The following is a 17,252-nucleotide window of genomic DNA, read 5'->3' on the forward strand; positions in this document are numbered from 1 at the left end:
ACTGTGGTAAAAGAGAAACATTACTTGGTAGAAAAAAAGAAAACAGTTTCCTATAAAGGTAGTTCTAAAAAAAACAAAATAGTCTCCTTCTTAGGCTGACTTATTTTATAGCCTTGTTGCCCTGAACTTTAATTCCGGTTTAACTGAAATATTATCATTGATACCTGGGGTAACATTGGCATTCAAACGAAGTTGCCTCCTCATTTCAGCCCTATCTATTCTGTTTTTCCAGTCACAACCCCCAAAGTCCTTAGCCACCACTTCCAAAATACCAAAAAGAAAAGTAAGGTCAGAATTCAGTTTAATGTGTTGGTATAGTGCATTATTTTCATCCTGTTTCTTAATGCTGTAAATGTGCTTGTATATCCTCCTTCTAAACCTCCTCTCAGTTTGCCAATATAAAAATCCTGACAATCCTGACAGATAGCAATATATACTACTCCTGTAGTGACACATGAACCTATAGCTAATCTTACCTCGTACCCATTAGTACCAACTTGTATGGTGGGAGTTGTAATGATAAATTTAAAATAGTCACAGGCCCCACATTTAGTGGTCCCCTTAGGAGTCAATGGGGTGTTCTAAAAAAGTAGGCCCCTTACCAACGGACACAAGAAGTTCATCATTCCCTTTAAAAAGCACCCAGTTTTTCTTGAGAATTTCCTTAATTTTGTTACTAGTCTCCCCATAAATTAGTACCATGGAATAGGTAAAATCATCTCTCTGTTAATGGGGATCTGATACCTCTTTATTCTGGGTTACCCCCAACAATGGTTTGTATCTTGAACCCCATTCGCCAATCACTTGGTCACAAATAGGTAAAACAAACTCCAGTGGATATCCCCTTACTACAAATAAATTCACCAGGGTACTCATTTCAACCTTTGCAACTTTGAGGTCTGAAAACATTCTTGCTACGGACCATCTGACCCTTTACTATATTTCTTTTCACATGTAAAGGATGACTACTTTTAAACTCCAAGTAGTCATTTGAGAAAGTGGGTTTTCGATAGACTCAGGATTGAAAACATTGTTTAACCTTGTCTTAGCAAGAATGCGTGGTGGCTAAGGACTTTGGGGATGGTGACTGGAAAAACAGAATAGATAGGACTGAAATGAGGTGGAAACTTCGTTTGAATGCCAATGTTACCCCAGGTATCAATGATAATATTTCAGTTAAACCAAAATTAAAGTTCAGGGCAACACGGCTATAAAATAAATCAGCCTAAGAAGGAGACTATTTTGTTTTTTTTAGAACTACCTTTATAACAAACTGTTTGCTTTTTTTCTACCAACTAATGTTTCTTTTACCACAGTGTTTGGTTTGCATTTTTTATGGGGTGGGTACAGTGTTGCTAATTGCTTTAATAATTAATTGGAAGTTTTGATTGGGGGAGTGTTACATATGCTTGCTCTTATCCACACTTCTGATGAAGTCTTATTTGATGAAAGCACTTGACTGTGGACTGTGTTTTTGGATTTTAGTATACAAGATTTTTATTTACACAGTGTGATTTTATTTTAACCAGTGGTATTAAACTTTGGTATTGCACCTGCAAAGTCTGTTTTTTGGCTACAGCTGGAGTGTTCTTTATTTCTATGGTGTTGCACTTTTGCTGGACTGAAGGGCAGTAGGGCTTGGGAATATGCCCTTTCTCCACTGTACTTTAATCTCAGTGTTTTGTGGGTTGTTGATTTGTGCAGTTGTGATTTTATGTTGTCAGTTACTTTTACTTAATGATGTAGTGCTCACTGTTTAAGAATATGTATATAATATGTTTTTGCTCAACCCCAAGTTAAAATATATCCCTAAATATGAACAAGTTTCTGTTCATACTTTGCACATCCTTACCCCACCCCACTTCACTCACTTCCTTACTTCAGTCAGTTTTTCTCCCCTAGCTCTCTATCTAAATATGCCACAACCCTCTTTTTTCCTTCCACTTTACACTGCAGTTCTTCTTTGTATTATATAAATTACCTTTAATTTCTCTAAACTGGCTAAAATTTATGTAAATATTAAATCATTGTCATGTAAGTTGTATCTGTGCTTAACCAATGTTTTCAGATTATGTCTACTTTGAAGACTGTAAAATGATTGTCCTTAAAATGTTTTTGTAAAACTTTGGAGTTTTCTTCCTGGGCCTCTGCTGAAAATGGGCACCTACCCATTTGGACTTTCCCAGTAATCAAGTGTCAATAAATCAATAAATTAAAAAATATATATTTGTAGTGATTTACATAAATCTAAAGTTTTGGAAAAAGTGGGTTGTTTTGGGGGATTTTGTCAGTGGCCCAAGACATCCCTGAAAAAAGTCACCAATGAGTGTACATGTTGAAGGCAAATTCCTTCTATGAGCAATCATCTACATAGGTTCATAGGTTCATAACCCTCCTGTGTTTGCTTGTACGCCAGGTCGAGGTAGGCTGTATGGACTGCCTTGCACTGAACCTGTCAGCCAGTATGTTGGCAATGTGTGTAGGTTCAGTAATTTAGGTTTCTAACATAGCTAAAGAAGAGACTGGATGCTTGCCTTTGGTACAGAGAGTCTTAGTTTTGTTTGGCATTACCCTTAGTTTTTCCTTTTGGTGACTGGGTATGTATTGTGTGTGGTTACCTTCTCCTCCTGTCTGGTCTTGCCAGTCCTATGTTGAGAGAGCTCAGCCTCACATACTAAAGTAGTAGATAAAGAGATGCAAGTACTGTAGGAGTAAGCTAGGCTTTTTTACAATAGAGAATAAGTACTTGGGAATCAAGTAGAGATGAACTTTTCAGTTATAGGATATGCAGTGCTTCCACTCCCACTGAAAACAAGAGATATTTTTGTTTTATTACAGAGACAAGGAAAAAACAGACAGTAAATGCTATAAATGCTATATCTGGTAGAAGTCACTCTTTTAGCTCTCTGCTCTCTGCAGGGCCCACACGAGGATCTGTGCTGAGTTGGTACAAGCTGGAAAACAAAATGCCCAAAACCCATGGACTACTAGTTTTTCTGCTGAAACTTCACCAAATTGGACAGGCCACAAAATACTTATATCTGGTAGAAAGTCACTCGACCAATGGACTACTAGTTTCTTAATAAGGCAATGGATCAGTAACAGGAACTAAAAACAGAGACAAGGAGAAAACAGACAGTAAATGCTATAAGCAACAATTAGTAACTTAAAGTGCAATAAACAGTGTAAAATGCAGAAATCACTTAAAGTAGCAGTAAAATAACAATGGGAAAGCCACGGATCACTCTGCAGGCCACCACGACTGGTAAGCAAAGAAACTTCCCTCCTTCCTAATAAGGCAATGGATCAGTAACAGGAACTAAAAACAAAGCCCAGGGATCAGCAACTCTGAAACTGGACCACTCTAGTTCAGTAAGGCAGGAAAACAAGAGATTTTTACAGAGACAAGGAAAAACAGACACTAAATGCTATAAAACAATTGTATGTAGCAATATTAGTCCACACACAGTATGAAAAAAATGTAATTAAATTAAAAAGGACTAAAAGCAAGTGCAGAAAGGGTTTATTAGATAGAATGCTGTAAAGAGATGGGTGTCCTAGATCAAATCTACAGGCCACCAAATTTAAACTACATCCAAGAACAGGGGAGTGGGGAAGGGGGAAGACAGTTTCAACAGAGCTGGATCTGAGGAATCAGTCCAAGTTATAACAACCACAATAAAATGCAAGAAATATACTTAAATCAGCTTATGTCCAGTTGATGTATGCAGACAAATCTCAGTGGCAAGCAACTCTACTTAAAATGATTACCAGAGATGTAACCAACACAGGTTTTAATGTTATCAGAAAACCCCCCAAGCTAATTAACACTTAAAGGAATTTCAGAGCAGTTTAACAACTAGTGCAGAGCTTCAGACACACACACAAGACAGTTTCAACAGGGGAGAAATACCAAGTAATTAGCTGTGAGCTCTGTAAAACTTTCATTAAAAAGATCTTTCTCAGGAGACCAAGAAATCTGAAGGCTTTTATGAAGAGCAAAAAGGTCAATGCTGGGAAAAGCAATCTCTTCTTCTCCCACAGCTGGACAGCCTTCCAGTAGCTTTAAAGGCAGAAAGAACACAGAGTCCCAAAGAAGGAAGGCTAAGCACAAGAAAATAGACAAACATCCCAAGAAAGTAATTATAAAAAAAGATATCAGGGGAAAGTATATGACCATTGTTATCCCAGCAGTCCTGCATAGGCCTGTACCTGCCCTGCAGAAGTGCATCTTCATCACCCCCCCCCCATTTAGGCATCTAGTCAGTCTTTGTCGCAAACTATGGTAGCCCCTTCAGGGGAAGATAGCAGAACTGTCACTTCCAGACAGTGATCTGTAATTTCTTTGACCATTTTACCATTTTCAGTTTACAAGACATTTACTGAGGAATACATGGCAGCTTGGCAGCAAGTTATACTCACATTTATGGAATCCCCAGCACCTTTCACTACAAGTGTAGCTCCTCAGACTAAAAGAAAAGGGGGGACCCTTACCTAAAGGGGCAATGAAATCAAAAGTGAGGAAGAGGATCTGAAGTTAAGCAACCAGATTTACTCTTCTCTGGTAATGATACCATCAGTGAGAATAAAGCTACTATGGGAGCAGTGCCATAGGACACCATAACCTTAATCCAGGAACATTTCATATGGGGAGGGGGTTAAAGTAGCTCTCTGAGTCCCATGGACAATACCTAGTTTGTAGACATGGAGGAGTCAAAACTTCTGGCCATTTTTCCTGTGGTATAAGCCTTTGAGGACAATTTTGAGAGCACTTTGATGCATAACTCTCATCAAAGAAGCCTAACAGTTTTTGCATGGTCCTGGAAACATCATTGGCCTGAGATATTGTAAATTGTTTGCAAAATATTACAAACTTAATAGTTACTTTGTTTACTGTGACTTACAAAACCTAGGGCCTAAAGAATACTATCACTATAAAATGGTTTGTGGCGAAGAGTTTATCATTTACACTTCTTTAGTAACCCCAGTGGTTCCCTAGATATGAACATTTGTTTGCAATGTGAGGACATAATTTGATTCTATCAAAAAATGTAGGCTCCTCCCATTGGAAGTTACAGTGCAAACTTGCAGAACTACATTGGAAGGAATGAGTTACCAATCTACACAGTGACATGGAAGCAAGAATGTTGGATAGATTTGGAAAGAATATATATCTGCAGCTCTTGAAATCAAAGCCATCAACTACCAGACCCATGTGATTCAGTATCAAAGGGGATACACTAAAAATCAAATGGAGAATATGTCCAGAGAAACTGCTAGAGAAAAAAGAAATACCACACTGACCCAGACATTCTAGAAAAGGAAAGCCTTCGATAAAGTGACTATACTGTACAGTCAACCCTTGTTCCAAGGTGGCTATTACTGGCATAGTGGTTAGAAGGCATGCCTTGCTTTGTATTCAGGTCATCCCCAAGGATGGAAGGATACAGCTTTTGAATGCCTTCCTGGATATGGAACTTCTCTTTGATCAGGCCCTGTGGCACAGATGGATAAAGCATTAACTGCAGCACAGAAAATGTATGTTCAGTTAGCAAAACAGGCACTGGGGAGATCAGTGGAAAAAGGATGGGAGTGAGCAGGTGATGTTAGCTCACACATTCTGAAAGAAGGAGTCAGGCCGGCTCTCTGCAACTGAAGCATGAAGAGCCAGGAGAGAGGTCAATGCTACAAGCAGTGTTCTGCCTGGTAGGCAGGTTGAGCATGTGTGGAAGAAGGCATGCATCTCCCAAAGGTAGCCATAGCAGAGCTCGTAAAGTTGCCACAGGGGGGGGTTTCAAGGGGATACCCACTCCTGGGTACCAGTATGATACTGTGCACCAGTATCCTTGATTTCCTCACAGGCCTTGGACATGGGTTGGCTAAAGCCCAGGAGAGGCTACAGTGGTTCCAGTAGAACTGGTAATTGAGGAGAGGAGCTAATGGTCAGCTGTTGAGAGTAGGGAGAAAGGAATTTTTCTTTGCTTTTGACTTCAGAAGACATTTTCAAGAAATTAGAGCAGAAAAGCAAGATGATCCAGGCTATCAAATAAACTAGCCGTGTAGATGTGAATAATGAAAGAGGCAACTATTTTCCAATATGAGGTAAGTGAAACTTCAAGGCTTGCTCATTGTGTAATCTGTGAGAAAAGGAGGTTATTACATAATGCATGGATAAAAGTTGAGTGCAGGGATTCCATGAAGAATTTATAAGCTTTATGAGTTTATATACTTAGCTTATATTGCTTATTCAGATATTGATAGTAATAGAAAAATACTAAAAGTTGACAGTAAAAAAAAAAGATGAAGGAATCGCAGTGAACAATACATCAAGCTTTGATACATGTCCTGCTGCCTTAGTCAGAAAGACTTGGTCTGTGCCATATACCATAGCTCACAGTCAAAGGTGTAACCAGCTGGACCTATATGTCTATGTATGTATATGTATGTATTTATTACTGTTGGAGGACTGGGATTGTCCACTGAGTCTATAGAAGGTTGAGGTATATAGTGCATGGAAGATGGTGTTAAAGAGTTTATGTGGTAGGGGTACAGGAACATTCCCACTTTGAAAGGAGGTGAGATTGGAGAAGAGTTTTGAAGTTTGAGTGGCTCTGAGTATTTCAAAGGGTGGTAAGGAGAGAATTCCAGAGTTAAGCTAGGGAGAAGCATAATAGTATGTGTATATATATATATATATATATATATATATATATATATATATATATATATATATATATATATATATATATATATATATATATATTATGGATTCACTTCAGAAGCTCGAAATACAGAAATCTCAAATGTCAGTATCTCTAGCCCAAGAAGTGTAATCCACAAAACAATGAAAACTAAAAACCACGAAATTCAAAACCTCGAATACTGGAAGTTTTGAATTTCGCGGTTTTACTACACACACACACACACACACACACACACACACACACACACACACACACACAAACACACACAATCACTCTACTACATGAAAACAGGAGGGGCAAGCTCCCCTGCACCCCCCACACACCCCTACTTAAATATTCTCACTCCGAGGTCGCACTACATACAAACACACACAAAACACCACCACACAAGCTACTTTCTCTTCACACACACACACACATCACAGCAACAAAACACACTGACACACACCACAGTCCCTACCCAAACCCCTTAACACACACACTTACCTGAATACATGACCATAGCGAACTTTAGAAGTGCGAAATTCAAAACCTCCGGCATTCAAGGTTTTGAATTTCGCTCTTCTAAACTTTCGCTATTATGTGGATTCAGCTTCTTGGGCTCGAAATACTGAAATTCGAGATTTCAGTATTTCGAGCTTCTGAACAGAACCCATATATTATATATATTATATAAATAGAATATATATAAATATATAGATATATGTATAGATATGTAGATATAGATATATATAGATATCTAAAATATTGATTAGACTTGTAATAGAATATAATGCTGTATGCTGCAGCCTAAAGCAGAAGACATCTGACACAGCTTTAAAAAAGTTCAGAAATTCTTAATGAAAAAAACAGAGTAGCTGGAAAAGATGAACTACTCCACTAGACTATGGGAAGGATCATTGTTCAAAACATCCTAAAGACTTCATTGAAGGGGCCTGTTTTGCCATCTGACCTGATTCTGCTGAAAAACTTACAACTAGAACATTCTTTCACTACATCCAACAAACAACCAGAAGATTATTTGACATGTATGTATGAAGTACAACATAATGTTCAAGCTTGGAAGAATGTGATGAGTTTTTAAACCATGTCTGAAAATGACTGAGTTTGCATGTCAGTAAAATAAAAGATAGTGAGTACCTGAAGCTGAACGTTCCAACAGAATGTTTACTTAGCCGCTAATATTGGCGTTGCCTGGGAAAGTATTATCCCTTGTAAGAAACATATTTGATACCCAGGTAATATGCAGTACAGCAAGTCAGTTTTTTGGCAATCTTACTGACTCTGAGTCACTAGTACAGAGGAAGAATTTCCATCTGTGATGTATGTGACCCTGTCAGAATAACAAACAAGGTGCCAAATGACTGTTGGGGGAAACCGAGTGGTACTGAGAAGGTGAGGGGTTGTTTCCTGAATAGTTATGTCTGTATTTCTAGCTCAGGTAGACAAAGTGAGAGGGAGATGCAAGATCATTGTCTACAGTGTAGGGTGTCCACCTCACAATGCGAGATGATTGCACCCTGGGATGTTTGCACTGTAGCATGTGCACATGAACTTCATTGATACAGTTAGACTCCATTTATGGGGAAACTAAGTGTAAGCCAAAGGGATAACACCCCCATTACCATATCATAAGGATGACATAGTACTGGAATGGTTTACTATCAAAATTTTGAAGTGACTTACCTCGATTGTGAGAAGGTCGAACAAGGAGGTGCAGAGAGGCAAAACTGCGAGCACAATTCCTTTTGACTTTGAAACATCAGTTTCAAACATTGCAGTTTAGAGCATCTGTGTTTTGAAGTGCATCGCATTACAGTGGAGATTTTCCTCACTGTAGTATGATCTTGGAGTTAGACTATATAAGTAGCAGGGGAGATGGGGTGCAGGGGGTGCTTGCCCCCCTGCAAAACAGTAGAAATTTCTCTGCATATTAGTGAATGTATTTTCTGGATGGTGAGCAGTCGAATGTAAATTTTTTACTTCAAAAGGATCGACATTCTGAGCAGTCGGCTGGATGTTTTTCTGTTGTTCCAGTTCGGGGATGTGCATAGTCGAGTAAGCCACTTAACATTTTGATAGTAAACCTACTAGAACACTCCTAACTCCTCACTTGTGTGGAAATGGGTACCATGCCTTGGCAGATGATGGATAGTGAGCGGAATGTCAAAACTAAATGTAAAAAGAGGTCTCTTACTTATAATATGCACATTCCACGTGGCTAACTTACTAGTCTTACTGCAACTTTTCCAAAATGTTGATACAAACCTGTTAAAATTATCTGTAGAATGCAAAGTAAACAGTTTTTGTATGTATGTGTGTGTCTCCAGATTTTTACCTCATTTTTTTGGTCTCTTCCTCATAAAATTTGTGGTTTGCTGGCAAATCATTGGGGGTTGCCATCATTAAATTATGACATACATTTGAGTTTCAAATGCCATTTTTGTCATAAAATGCATGCTAACATAAATTTTATTATTTTAGCAACTTTCTAATTTTATAAGAACAATATTTAAAATCTGTCCCTGTTTTAAGCCTTTGTTTCTCCATTATTTTAGGCTTCATCCAGATTTCTTCTAGTAGTCTCATTTTTTGAGGAGTCATTATCTGTACGTTAACACCCTGCTGGAGAACATTTGTTCTCTAATCTGAATGGCGATGTGCAGGTCACCCATTCTCTAAAGGAATATACCGCTTTTGGAAATACACAGAGACAGTTGTGTGCTTCCTATCTACTCTAGTAACTAGGCTTGAAAAGCAGTTTTGAGATTTTTTTTTTCCTCATATAATGTCAGATCTTTTCTTCTGACAGTGACATGCATATTGGCTATGGCCTGCATCATAACAATACCCCATTTCCTGTTGACTTTTAAATATTATTTTTATTTTATTTTTGTATGCTGATATGGCTAATCATTTAATTGCCTGTAGTGCTAAATATTTTGAACATTCAATTTTGTAGGCTTTGCCATCACTGAAGTTCAGAAGAAGCAGGCTATGCTAAATGCCAATAAATCGCACTCAGCAGGAAAGCCCAAAGGTAAATTGTAGAGAACATGAGACATGATATGTAAATGTGAAATACTGTGCCAAACTGTTTTTCTATACTTGTTTAGAATGTGTAATGTTTTCATGTTGTTTAATTACTCCTTTATTTTTACTTCGCAATTGGGTTCACTTTTATTCCGATTCAGCTATATTTGAAAATTGTCAGAATTGATAACTTTCTTCAGAAAAAGACATTGCAACATTCAAGCCTAGATTCAGTAACAGGCCACAGGTTAGGACCCAAAAGCAACAAACTGCCATTTTCTAATAGACAAGCATAGTTTCAAGGCAGAAAAATAGCTGATTTAAGGAGTTTGCACATTTTATCAGTTTACTTTTCAAAGAAAAGTTTTAGGCAGGCCTAAGCCCTATACTGGGTATGCCTGGGGGCATTCTAAATGCACTATGCCTTGGTCCTGGAATTCATTATATGCTAAATATCATGTTGCTGCCACAAGCCCATGACCAATACAATGGTTCCTATTGAAAATGCATAGATCTCATTAACTGCAGTGATATTGTTTATACTTTTTATGCGTGAATGGGAAAAGGAGGAACTGAATAACAGTCTTAGTCACTACATGTGAGAAAGATAGCAGACAAAGCAGTTGCATCGATAGACAGACTGGCATTCTGCAGTTTACCAGTATGAATTAACGCAACATCCATTTTCATCAAAATGCATTGAGAACTGCACAGGCTTATTATTCACGAAGGAGGTTATGCACTTAACAGCATGGACATAAGGACTGCTTTGCTGCTGTGATCTACCATGAGTGTGAGCAAATGGAGATTAAGGGAATGGCAAGGCAAAAAAGCCTCCCTACTGTCAGGATGGCATCAGATAAGGCTGCTCCTATACTGTTGCAGATTTCCTATAGAGATTGACGAAGGGCACTGGGGCATTACATATGGTGGAGGAAGCAATAAAATATATAAAAAAATAGATGTTGTGATCTAAAGTAGCCTGTTTATTCCTTAAACTGCTGGCATAAATATGTAGATGCACGCATACACACACACACACACACACACACACACACACACACACACATGCACATTATATATATATATATATATATATATATATATATATATATATATATAGACACAGATACACACATATATATATATATATATATATATATATATATATATACACACAAACACATATATATATATATATATATATATTAGATGTACATATATATATATATGTGTGTGTGTGTGTGTGTGTGTGTGTGTGTGTGTAAATATATATATATATATATATATATATATATATATATATATATATATATCATGAGCTTATCAGACCCATCATTGAGTACAATGTCCCTTTCACATGTACCTAACCAGATACGTACAACAGTTGGAATGCCCACAAAGGATTTTAGGGCTTGTAAGGGCCCTAAAAGAATTCATGACCTGAATACCCTGTCCTTCACTGATAGCCTAAAGGCTCTTTCTATATATTCAGTCTTCTACAGGCCATGAGAGGGGTTATTTGACTGGCTTACAGGGCTTCCTCAGATCCAACCCTGACTGAGACTTTTTTCCTATGTTTACCTTAACTAGCATTTCAGGTGCAATAGATAAAAAGTGATGGTCACCTGTTACTGTAGATTAAACATTTGAATAAGGATTTTGGATAAAGGCTCTGTTCTGTGCCCACTGCTATTCTCTTTTTTATCAATTACATCACCTGGGATCTGCCCCAAATGATTTGCATTCTACAAGCCAATGACTTTGTCATAACTAAACAAAGTAGCACCTATCAACCTTGAGCAATGACCTATAGGAAGACTTTAAAGTGATATGGGAATTGTATTAAAATTGTAAACTCTTAGCAAATATGCAGAAACTGCTATTTGTCACTCCCCAAAAGATAAAAAAAAACTTCCTAAACCTAACAATAACTAACCCATCAAGAGGCCTTCCCACACTGACACATTAAAAATATCTAGGTCTCATCCTAGATCAACACCTTTCCTTTCATACCCATACTGAGTCCCAAGTCAATAAATGATTAAATCAGCTAAAAGACTCTTATAACATAAGTAATTTGCTAATGACTGAAGCTAGGCCATTCCTGTTAACATGTGTGACACCCGTGCACTGGCCTAATAATCAAGGAGCCTCTATCCTCGCTACTAACACCAGTGAGGGACGTGCACATTGGTAGGATAACAAGTAGACACACAGTAAAGTACAATTTCCCTTAAGAGCACACAGAGATCACAGTCAGTCTGGGGCTGGTTTTTCACTGTCTCTCCAGATCCCCAATAAGACTCCCCACTGGCACAGCTACAGGATTCAGATCTCAGCTGAGTAGTCAAGCCAAAACCTCCAGTACCCTCTCTGTCCAACCAGTGGTTTGTGTCCCTGCCCAAGTAGCTGACACATACACATTTTGAGATTTGATTTATATACAAACACATAGACACTCCTGGGGAAGGCTGGCACAGGTTCACTAGCTATGCCGCCTTCTGCCCAGGATATAAGGTAGTAATCATTGCCACCAACTACTCTTATCAGCTACTCTAGAGGCCCTTACCAAAGGGTGTCCAATTGTACTGTACAATGTTTTTATTATCTAATTGGTAAGTGTGACTGAGACTTGAAGGCTTTTTTGGAGTGGTTTGTACACTATCGCAAAATACATGCAAGTACTTTAAGAGCTTAAATATCTCTACACAAAACAGCCACAGTTAAAATGGTTAAAATATTTAATACTAAATAATAAAAACACAAAACAATACTTATTAACTCAATACAGTGACATTAGAGAGCTCAAAAATCACAGGAAATACTTTAAAACAACATTGTAGGACAGTCTCACATAAATATAGAAAACATGTACATTAATCTGACTATATTCCTATCTATTTCTAAGACAAATATTAAGATCTAAGTCTTACTTACAGAGCAAAGCAAGTACTGGTGAGTTGCTGTCAGATTCAGAACAAAATACAAAATGCACTCTCTTTCTCTCTGAGATAGTTTTTCAATTGATAATACACATTACTGCTGAATCATTTCAGATTACATCATTCTTGTCACCTCTGCTTAAGTTCCCCAAGCTCACAGAACTTAAAATTTAACATTTATTTGTGATCTGCAGCTGCCAGGAAGTCACAGACCAATAAAAGACACTTTATATCTGAAACCTAGTAATTATCTCTGTCTTAAGACAATAGAAAGAAGCTCCTAGTCCAGACATCCTGTCTCTTAGTTTGAGATCACACACAGTCATAAAATTCTTTACTTATCAGCTTATTTTCTTAGAGTTTGCAAGTTAACTCTGTATGTCCCAATTTCTACCATACAACATACATTACATAGGTATAGCGTTTATACACATTTCTTCTTTCTTCCAGCAGTGTGCACTGTGGTTACATTTTTGAAGCTCAGCACATAACGCAGTTTTCTTACATTTATCAAAGAGGCATGTGGATTATGCTAATATTTACAAATACGATATAATTATTTCCAAAATACTATCTAGCTGGACTGGCAGCCTCTCAGTTTATCACATTATGCTTCTCTGCAGACTGGAATATGGCCTCCCAGTCATTGCAGTGCTTTCCTTGCAGAATACTTCACTACTTCAAATGGCTGAGGACAAAATTCTCATAGTCACCCACCTGTGGAAGAATAGAGAACAACACTGCAGTACTCTGAACAAAAACAATTGCCCCCCACTAATGGTCATAGCCTCAATTCTGCTTAACAAACTCATTTACAATATTCTGCTACAAACTAAATATCAGAAATTACTACTGTTCTCTCAAGAATCAAGACAGCATTCATCTTCTGATACCATCAATCACATTAAACACCCTTGAAAACAAATTCTGTAAAGATGTGCCAGCATTGTGGAATGGCATTCCTCTAAAAATTAGAAACCTTGAACAGCTGCATATGTTCAAGAAATCCATTACAGACGATCTCATGGAATAAAACAAGTGTAACTACTTCAGGGACAATGGCTAACTGTGCTACCCTTTATCTTTCTCCGTTGCTTAAAACAGCAATATTCATATCTTTCTATGACTAGCTGTAATGCTAATTCCAAAATCACTTTATATCTATATATATATATATATATATATATATATATATATATATATATATATATATATATATATATATATATATATATATATATATATATAGTTTCCCTTCACAAGATCGAATGGATGGAAGCTCGAAATTCATAATCTCGAGACCAGAATCTCGAACTTCCATTCACTCAAAATTGTGAATGGGAGCCTTAGGTTTAAAAAAATAAAAAGTTGACTTACCTTATTGCAGGGGGCCAGGTCCCCTGTACCCTAGCAGTTTAAATGTGAATGTTCCATGACTGCACTATAGCGGAGGGATGGAAATTCTTCCATTTTGCGCTTATGCATATAGCGCAGAATGGGAGATTTCCCTTTCCTTCACTATAGCGCGATCTCGGAGTAGGTATAAAACATTTGAAAGGTGTTAATTTTTTTTTTGTCCCTTTCATATGTTCGAGTTTCTCTAAATTTGAGATTCTGGTTTCGGGTTTATGACTTTCAAGTTTAGAGAAATTCAATCATATGAAGGGGAACCATATATATATATATATATATACACACACACACACATATATATATATATATATATATATATATATATATATATATATATATAAATATACAGTGTGGGAGACTCTTGGAATGTATCAGATTGATCAATCAGGAACTCTTCCAGCTCTAATTTCTTTTTTCACCATTTCTCTCTTTCTCTCTCTCAGTGCTGTTTCTTTCACTAAGACCATTTGAAGGTTTGGCCAATGAAGTAATTACATGATAACTGTGTTGTATTCAACTTTCTATAGTATAAATGTGAATCCATGTAACTAGTATGAGTTCATAGTAACAACTGCTACTACATTACTTCTTAACAATGGTTTCACTACTGCTACTGTTTTATTAGCCTACAGTTCTCACATGTAATCTCTTACACTTGTGCAAATGCAAGCCGACATGAGTAGTTATGCAATTTCTTATGTACTCTCTTAATCAAAAATGCATGTATTGTGCACTGTCTAGATATATGCATTGTTATGTTCCAGACTATTTATGTATTTGTAATGGCTTGTCTACATGGCCCCAGTTGTGGTCAAAAAAGGTTTAAGGCCCATTTCATTTACTGGTTAACAAATGCAAAATAACAAAAATTTAGTGAAGCAGCATAAACAAGCCACACAAAATATATTTTCAGGAATTTGGAAAGCTAGGCTTTAGAAAAACTGGGATCTATTTCAAAGATACACTATCCAAGATAAGATAAGTGGTACTGGAAGAATGAACAACATGGGGATGTAAATAAATTCACATTCTTTGGTAGTAACGGGCCTCTATCTTAGACTATGTCATCCTCTGTCTTCAGCCATTCCTAGCATCAGTGCCTTCTCGAGTGACTCTTGTCTTTGGGTTACATAACCAAAGTTATGGAGTTTTTCTTTTATTATCAGAGCTTCCATTGAGTAGTCTGCACTTATTTCTTTAAGTATTGATTGATTTCATCTTCTTGAAGTCCACAGAATTTCCAAAAGCTTTCTCCAGTACCACGGTTCAAAAGCATCGAGTGCACTTTTATTTACTCACAAAACCATGTCTTATGGCAGGGAATGTCATTACTTTTGACTTTGCAGACCTTTGTTGAACATGTTTTTATTGTTTAATATCTTATTTATTATTTGCCATAGCTTTCCTCCCTAGAAGCAAACATCTGTTAATTTCATAGATGAAGTCATCATCTGCACAGATCTTTGAACCAAAGAAAATAAAATCTCTCTCTGCCTACACGTCCTGCCCATCAATCTGCAACTATTTATATGGCTAAATGATATGTTTTAATTTTTAGCAGCAAGCCAGTCTTTGCACATTCTACTTTTACCTTTATTAACAGGTGCATATCTGAGCTTGTTAATATTTTTCCTGTCAATTTTGAATCCAGCATCTGATTCATCCAGCATGGCATTTCACATTACATATTCTGCATATAAATTAAATATGTCAGACTGAAATGTACAGTCTTGTCAAACTCTCTTCTCAGTCTTGGACCAATCAGTTATTTCATACTCAGTTCTACCATTTGCTTCTAGGTCTGCTTTTTTTATTATCCAGAAGACAAATTAGGTGGCTCAGTACCCACATTTCTTTAAAATTTTGCTACAGTGTGTCATAGTCTGCACAATCAAAGACATTGGAGTGGTTAATGAAGCAAAAGTAAAAAGTAAGTGGATGCTGGCAATTGGATCTTTGGTGCCCCTGGTTCTTCTAAAACCAGCCCATACATCTAATAGTTCTTGCTCGATATACTGGTAGATTCTAGCTCGCATGCCATAAGTAGTACCTTGCTGGTATGTGAAACAAGTGCAGTTGCTTGATCATTTGAGTTGTTTTTAGCATTGCCCTTTTTTGGGCTTGAGATATAAACTGACCTTTTCCAATCCAGTGGGCACTGATGGGTTTTCCAAATTTGCTGAAAAATTATTAACAGCATTCTAACTGTTTCATTTTGCAGGACTGATTTTAAGCAATTCACTTAGAATTCTAATACTTTCTGGAGTCCTTTTCTTATCAAGTTATTCTAGTCCCCATTTGACTTGCCACTATGATGTTTAGATCTAGATCAGTGAACATACTATCGTATCTATCAATGATGTTAGAGTCTTTTCTATATAGTTTTTCCTGCATATTCTGCTACCTGCCACAAGAACTGGAACTTAGACTGAGAACAAGAGGCACATATTTTAGCATAAACAACAATTTATTTTCCGCTTTTGTCATTAGACTTCATCAGAAAACAATACATTCAACAGTAAAAATCTTTCAGTTTACAAATATCTGTAAGCCAATAGAAAGTAGATCTTCATCCCGCAAATAAGTGACATTACAAACTCAACTATTAAAGACATATACTTCTGTTAAAAACGTATTTGTTCAATTGAACCCTGCGGTTCTTTAAGAAACACTTGATGTTAACTACATCATTCATCCCTGGTGCTTTGTCAGAGTTTAACCTGATCTGCCAGAGTGCTTCTTTTTGTTCCAACTCTGTCTTAAAATCCCCACCCCTTATATGATGTGTTCCCTGTTCCAGAACTGAAAAAAGGAACTTATAATAGTTGGGACACTTCAAAGTGTGTTTAAAAAATGCATTTCTACCATCCTTCTTTTTTATGCTATAGTAGTGCTCTTTAATCATGGCACAGACAACCCAGGTGGTCATCCCCATATAAAATGCAGTACAATGCGAACATAACCCAATGTACACCACACCTTTGGTTTTGCAGTTAAAATGACCTGACACTGGAATAGTGTATGGCAAATGTGGCAAGTTTAGAAAAGGTCCCTCTAATATGTACCTACAAATGGTACAACGTCTACATTTGTGCATGACAAGTGGTTTGTTTGTGTGTAAAATAGTCATTTTCTCTGTTTTTTGCGGGTTATTCTG

The 17,252-nt window shown here is 37.1% G+C and overlaps 1 protein-coding gene across 4 annotated transcripts in view; it reads left to right on the top strand.

The window, feature by feature from the left end:
• Positions 1 to 17,252, top strand: part of ARHGEF4 (Rho guanine nucleotide exchange factor 4) — a 1,506,374-nt gene that overhangs the window by 1,344,424 nt on the left and 144,698 nt on the right. For all 4 annotated transcript variants that reach the window (XM_044070170.1, XM_044070171.1, XM_044070172.1 and 1 more), the window contains one exon: positions 9,667 to 9,744. In XM_044070170.1, coding sequence (XP_043926105.1) covers positions 9,667 to 9,744 — 78 coding nt within the window. The remainder of the gene's footprint in view (positions 1 to 9,666; positions 9,745 to 17,252) is intronic.

The sequence above is a fragment of the Protopterus annectens genome, chromosome 4.part1, assembly GCF_019279795.1.
Source record: "Protopterus annectens isolate FY-2018-M chromosome 4.part1, PAN1.0, whole genome shotgun sequence".
NCBI classification, from domain to species: Eukaryota; Metazoa; Chordata; order Ceratodontiformes; family Protopteridae; genus Protopterus; species Protopterus annectens.